The sequence below is a fragment of the Cydia amplana genome, chromosome 18 (assembly GCF_948474715.1).
Source record: "Cydia amplana chromosome 18, ilCydAmpl1.1, whole genome shotgun sequence".
Taxonomy (NCBI): Eukaryota; Metazoa; Arthropoda; class Insecta; order Lepidoptera; family Tortricidae; genus Cydia; species Cydia amplana.
Genome location: NC_086086.1, coordinates 8735309 through 8742420, shown reverse-complemented (window position 1 = coordinate 8742420; position 7112 = coordinate 8735309). Strand labels below are relative to the sequence as shown.

At 38.0% G+C, this 7112-nt stretch overlaps 1 protein-coding gene across 1 annotated transcript; it reads right to left on the bottom strand.

Annotated features, from left to right (window-relative positions):
* Positions 1–504: 504 nt before the first annotated feature.
* On the bottom strand, positions 505–6043 carry LOC134656466 (pro-resilin). Its single transcript, XM_063512005.1, has 2 exons — positions 5623–6043; positions 505–1574 (listed from the first exon to the last, which is right to left on the bottom strand). The coding sequence occupies exons 1-2, from the start codon at positions 5638–5640 to the stop codon at positions 1026–1028; spliced, it is 567 nt and encodes a 188-aa protein (XP_063368075.1). The 5' UTR covers positions 5641–6043; the 3' UTR covers positions 505–1025.
* Between the last annotated feature and the right edge of the window lie 1069 nt (positions 6044–7112).

Genomic DNA, 7112 nt, shown 5'->3' with positions numbered 1-7112 from the left:
TAATTTTGCTGAGGTATCAGCTTACACATCAAGCTTGAGTGATCGTTAGTTTCTAATGGTTACATAGATAAGTTCACAAGCTCTAACTTAATTTTATCTATTAGGTATTACGCATATTGCTCAGTATATAGGTACTAAATCTTAAAAGGTTTTAAGAACTATTTATTTAGGGTCCATTGCGAGATCATTGCATGGACATAGTTCACTCTGATGGTAGTCCGGCCTTGCATTCGCCTTTTACGGTGATGCAACGGCCTAATTCTACACCTTGCATCTTCATTCGGCCTATAAAGTTGCGGATGGAATATAAATTGAATAGGTGTAAACAATCGCCGAATAGAATTACAATTATCGGTTTATAGTAATAGTTGCGTCACTGCTTCGATTTGTATTCCAAGGTCGGTGAAGAACAGCATTTACATATTTTGCATAATGTACGATCTGTTTATTACGGTTCTACAAAACTTCAGAGCCAGGTGACAATTGCGCTAAAGAGAAACTAGCTTATACGGTGTCGAAATGTATTTATTTTTTGTAAATAAAAATAAAAACATAATAAATCTTAAAATATAAAAATATTAATCTATACTTATAATAAACTTTATACAAGTGTTGAGTCCAACGGCCGGCCACTTCGCGCGTTTTAACCCACGGATCTGTCGCTGAGAGCCGCAGGGGGCTCTCAGTATAACCGGCCGCGGGCCAATGACGACTGGCCGGCCGCTGGGACGTTGCAACCCGTTCGCGTGCATAGTCGCAAGTGTTGGATTTGGTGAGACAAGAGCCTGGTGGGCCGGCATCACCTACATTGTACGTGACTGCCGACCAAATTGATTAAACATTCGGCCGCTCCAGAGATCTTACGAAGTCGCCCGAATAAAACAATATCCGAACGCTCAGTGGCTATCGAGGACCGCATGGACTAGAAGTAACTGAGTACTCATTAGCTATTCGCTTGTTAGTTGGTAGAATCCGATCACGGGATGGTCCAGTCGATGTTATGCGTTCGGAATCTTGTTAGGGACTTAGTAGGGGGCACCGTAGCTGCCGGAGGGGGCGCGGGCGGGAGCTCCGTAGGAGGAGGATGGGCCAGATGGGTATCCGCCGGAAGAGCCACCGGACTGCTCGAATTGCGCGACTTGGATGGCCTGACGGACTCCCTCAAGGTTGATGCCAACGACGCGGCCACCGGAAGCGGGCGCTCCGTAGGCGGAGGACGGGGCTCCGTAGGACGATGAGGGGGCACCGTATGAGGATGAAGGAGCGCCGTAAGAGGAGGAAGGAGCGCTACCGCCGAAACCACCGCTGATGCTGCCGGAGGAAGCGGAGGACTCTTCCTTAAGGAGGATTTGGCGCACTTGCTCGAGGAGTTGCTGGTCAACGTTCTGGCCCTCGGAGGTCTGGAAACCAGAGGAGACGGCGTGGTAGCCGCCACCGCCGCTCAGACCACCGCTGAAGCCACCGCTGAATCCGCCACCGAAGCCGGAGCCGCCGGACGGGCGGTTGTAGTTGTAGCCGCCACCAGACAAGGGAGCCTCGGCACTGACGGCCGCCACCAACGCGAGGGCTATGCACTGCGAAAAAGAAAACTAGTTAGATAACTGGCACTATGAATTCAAAAGTTAAATAAAATCAAGTTTAAATCTGATAACAATCGCGACAAAGTGACACGTGATTAAAATCGGTTCGAAAATGGCATCGGGCGCACTGTCAACTGTTGTTAAGTAGAGAAGACCGAAATATGATAATTCAAACGCTAATGCCACTCTTCGCTCTTAAAACGCGTTATGACCCAACCACTAGCAAATGTAAATTATGTGAAACGTGCATTGTCTTGCTTTCCAATTCTGAGTATTTTATTTGCTAAGTAAGTCTTCGCTACCATAAACCGTATAATATGCAAATACGAGAGCTACCGTTGCACAATCTCTGACCAACGGACTTCAGTTGTTTTTTAAGATGTTCAAGTGAAGTTGAAAGTGAAATCTGTTAAGTTCTCACGAGCATGCTTTGGGTCAAGTGGCATAAGGTTAGGCAGCATGTCGCCATTCTTAACATTTTTACTTTCCTCACGTCACGCACGTAACATTCGTTGCTCTTACATGCGAGCGTAATTATTCAATTATAATATTATTGCTAAATTTAATGGATTGTTTTCTTAAACGCTATAAAATTTTGTCTAATACGAAATAAAACAACTTGGAAACGGCAAGTGAAAGTTCACAAGAAAGGTCAGAGTTGAGGTGATATAGTGTCTCTGTTGCATCACGGATGCACTCAGTTTAAATGTTAGACGCTCTAGATGATCTTTTGCCCTCATAAACACTAAACAAATATAATTTGCCAGCCAGATTATATATGCCCAACTAACAGAAGGTACATTATTCTATGTAGTTATTTTTACAGCGGCAAGTTGTTTTTAAACTCCTCGTGCTATAATATCGATAGGTACCCAAGCAAGCAAAAGATTCCAAACTATTACCATGAGCGTAGCGAGTAGTGGTACGAAACGTGGAATCTTGAAAAATGTATTAAAAAATCTGTGTTCCAAATTTAAATTGTCTCTGCTGCTCCTTATGTGTTCAATTAATATACTTTTTTTATTCTATACTCTATGGACTCATGATGCACTGGGTTATGCAAGGCTTACGTGGCGGAAGTCACGCTAGTGTCATTAAGTTCAAAGCTTTCGACGATCGAGACGTCTATGGTGCTCGATCATGCTATGGTTATGCATTAGGCCATTATTATGAGAAATGTAGACAATGGAAATCTACATTTCTCAAATAAACTTTATAATAGGTAATAACAGCCCGCATATAGAAAAATAAACGATTTACGTACTGATAAGTATTTTGTTTCTGAGACTTACACAATTGATTACAATTATTGTTGAAATCACTCATTAAAATCCTACATGACATTATATATTATAATATAATGATCTAAAACTACGTAATATAAAATCTTTTATAAAAAATAAAAAACAAATTTAGTAAATATCGTTATTGTAAAAAAAATCGCTCACTTGCTCAACCGATTTACATTTTAATATTCAAACAATGTTCGATTTCGGAATTAAATCAGTTAGGTCCGTGTTAGGAATCTGATAAGTGTTTTGTTATGTAAGAGTTTAGTATGTACATAGTTTAAATAATGTATTCTTTTATCTTTAGCGAATCTAATACCTTTAAACGAGCAATTCTTGCTTATTTATTTATTTATATATATATTTCGGGGATCTCGGAAACGGCTCTAACGATTTCAATGAAATTTGCTATATGGGGGTTTTTGGGGGCGAAAAATCGATCTAGCTAGGTCCTATCTCTGGTAAAACGCGCATTTTTGAGTTTTTATATGTTTTTCGAGCAAAGATCGGTCTCCCAGATATTTAAGACTTATGCTTTAAGATGTTAATGTTAATTTAAGTTTTCAATCCCAATCAACTTAATTATGCCTAAAGTATGAATGTGAAAGAATGTGTCAAAGTTCGTAAACACAAATAATAATATTTAATCGCTCAAATCCTTATGAATTTGCAATTCTTTATTATGCCTAAGTATATACAGGGTGCCCGGTAATTAGTGGATAACCTTCTAACCACCGACAGAGCACCTTAGGCCGGTCCAGAAAATGCACTTATAGGTCTAGTAAAAGTTTCGTGGTTTTCGAGATAATCGAACTTTTCTGTCTTTTTTAATTGGAGCTAGCCATTAATAAAAAGACAGAAAAGTTCGATTATCTCGAAAACCACGAAACTTTTGCTAGACCTATAAGTGCATTTTCTGGACCAGCCTAAGGTGCTCTGTCGGTGGTTAGAAGGTTATCCACTAATTACCGGGCACCCTGTATACGTACTGTTTTTTTTAATAACTAATGTTTAACACATTTGACATAGTAGCTCGTAAGCACATCGTAAAGTCAACACTCAATGTTGACGAAGACGAACTGTAGGTACGTCTCATTTGTTTACGCTGTGTCACGTCATCGTCATTTTATCCACAATTAAACTTATAGCTTATGAGCTTATCGAAATAAATCAACAAGAGTGGAACTTTTGATAACAGGTAGACGTAATAAATACCTAATTGGGTTTGTCATAAAAGTCTATAATATGTTATTTAGATTGACATAGATTCGATCTATTATGTTATACCAATTTTTTACTCGGTAAGTTAAGGTTTAATTTGTTTTTAGGAAGTCCTTAGAAGACTTTCGCAGTGCATGCTCATATTACTTAAACGTTACATCGGCATTTAATTACTTTTAAGAGTTTGTAAGTTTTAAGTTACGCGTAACCTCTGACCCGTGGGCTAGGCTTGCTCGTGGAAAGATACGCACTTGTGCAATAGAATATAATTGGCGTAGTTTACTGCGAGCTGCGTGGCGTAAGTGAACGGATCGGGAACTGAAGGATTGCTAATCCCTTATTCCTAAATATCCAACTAATGAACTGAATTGATATCGAATGCGTATTAAGAAGGTCCTACTTATTATTCTACCTGCTAAATATGGTCACACATTAGGTAGGTTTGTTGATTTTTTGTTCGAATAAGAAAACTTTTCCTTTTTTTAACTACGACAGATAATAAGGTAAATTATATGTTAAAGCGCTATATTCAATTTAGTTACCAGTCTATGATGTTCTGACAAACATTAATAAAAAAATGAAAATTCGAAAAAAATTACTTTAAATAACACTTCACAAAAATTCACAATATAGTGTAAACTGTAACTGGGACACGTGGATGGGTTCATCTATTTAAAGTTTTAGATTTATTCATATATTTAAAAATCTCTTTATCACATTACATGTTTCTAAGACTTAAAATTTTCCGAAAAACAACAACACGGCAGAAGTTTTATGTTGCGGAAAGTACCTTATACCTTAGTACCAGACTCGTCTTTTACAGCATTAATTGAGTACTATTAAAATGTTGTTAGAACCTATAAAATATCGCTATTTTCACGTACATGCTAACTTTAAGACCATTATAATTACTTCATAAATAATGTCTAGAAGCAATTGAACTTTTGACCCGCTGGAAAACTTTATAACTGGTACTTTTTAGGAGTAGACAGTATGCAGAGACCATCATTACCAAAACCATAGTCAATTATCGCTAGGTAATGATGTATTGTGCGGAGCGTACTGAGTGATGGGACAAAAACAGTTGACTAACGATGTATGGTGTGAACTCAATTTGAATAGAGATACAACATTACTAATTATTATTTTGCTGTAAAGAAAACGCGAACACATTTTCAAGATGATTAAACTAATTGCTTAAACTTGCCGTTTCATATTTCTGAACTTTACTGAAGTTATTCATCACTTTGAAATAAATAGGATTAACTTATACATATGTTGATTAAGTTATTAATTTAATCGTAATGAAAGAATTTTGGTCATTAAACTCAATCTGGAAAGTTCTGAAATCAACTTCAGTGCATAGAGACAGTCCAAAAAAATTAAATCACATCCTGTGAACCAAAACACATCGATTAAATCGGATTCCAAATTTAAAATACCGATGCACTGTCAAACTTGATTTCGGAACGTCACAATCACTTGTCACTTTTTTTTTAATTCACTTGACACGGGCACTGCACTGGACTTACCGCTACGAAGGCTTTCATGATGCTTAGTGATGGGTCACTTCGGATACTAGTGAAGTAGTGTGATGTTCTTGGATGGTATCAGGTACTATATAGCTAAATGGCCGCGGTGGGGCGGAGAAAGGATAGGTATGGCAGTTGTGCAAGAAAGGGAGATGCTACCATAGAGTCAGACGAGGAAGTTTTTTAATTGGAGGGCGTTATGCGATTTTTTTTCGAATTTAGAAGACTGATAGGTGGGAGGTCACGAACATTACCAGTTGAGTAATTTTCGGGTTTAATGATGGCTAGAATAAATATTTATGTGCCAACCAACTGTGTTTACATACAGAGCGTTACGCACGCACGATTAACATGTTTTCTAACATCTTAGTTGCCCATTTCAAATGATTAATTTTGACATTTTATTGACAAAAAATATACCAAAATCGATTTCAGTTTAGTTAATTTACCTATGTCGTGGTGATCTATAATATTAGATGTTTTTCTGCAAATTATCGGGAAGATCTAGACTCCCTCCCTGATCTATTTAATATATGTATTTGAAGAAAAGACAATGAGTATTAGGACAGAACGGTATTGAACACGATAGTTTAACATTTGTTTTGAGTTGACTATTTACAGCGCTGAGTGCATTGGTTATTACGCATTTTCACCACGTAATATGGAAATCAATTTTCACGGTAATCAACTTGGACAAAACCAACAATCATGCGGGCTGGTCACAGACCGTGTGAAAGGATTATAATAAGTGTAGGGTTGACATACATATGTTGGTAGTTACTTATTTTAATTCAATACAAAAAATAAAATAAAATAAAAAAATACTGAGATCAAGATATGTAAAAAAGGTTTTTAATAATTTATTAATGTCAATTTTTGAGATAGGTACAGTCAGGCGGCGAGGTGTTCACAATTACCTTGACCTCCCTTATTCCCTTAACAGTAAAGTCGCGTCAAGATCATTATGAAAACCTCGCCCGCTTAGCAACTTCTGCTGCTGACTGTACTAGGCATTATCAATTTTTAGCACAGCAAAACTACACTACGCTTATTTTACATATCGTAGCAGTCAAACTCCACGCCATCGCGCCATCAATGCCCGGCGGCTTGGATGTAGAGCCTAGAGCCACGTATTTTTTGAAACGCCACGTTTTAAAACTGTATTGCACTTACTAAAAAATAGTACTTACAAATGGCAGACTTAATGCCAACGCAATGCAATTTAAAACTAATAATACGATATTTAATAGTTTGACATCTGTGTAAATCTACTTAGCTAATCTTAAGTATCATACAACTGAAAAATAAAGCTCTCTCATCGATTCTATGCAACCAGTGTGGCTACCACCAGTTTGGCACTGACATAAAGGCTCAGTTTTGACACTGTTAGAGCGTCTCTGTTAGAGCGAACTGTGTGCACGGGTAGAGCATTCACCGAATTACATCCCGTATGAAGCCATCATTTTTAGGTTTATCCGCATTGCTCTGTA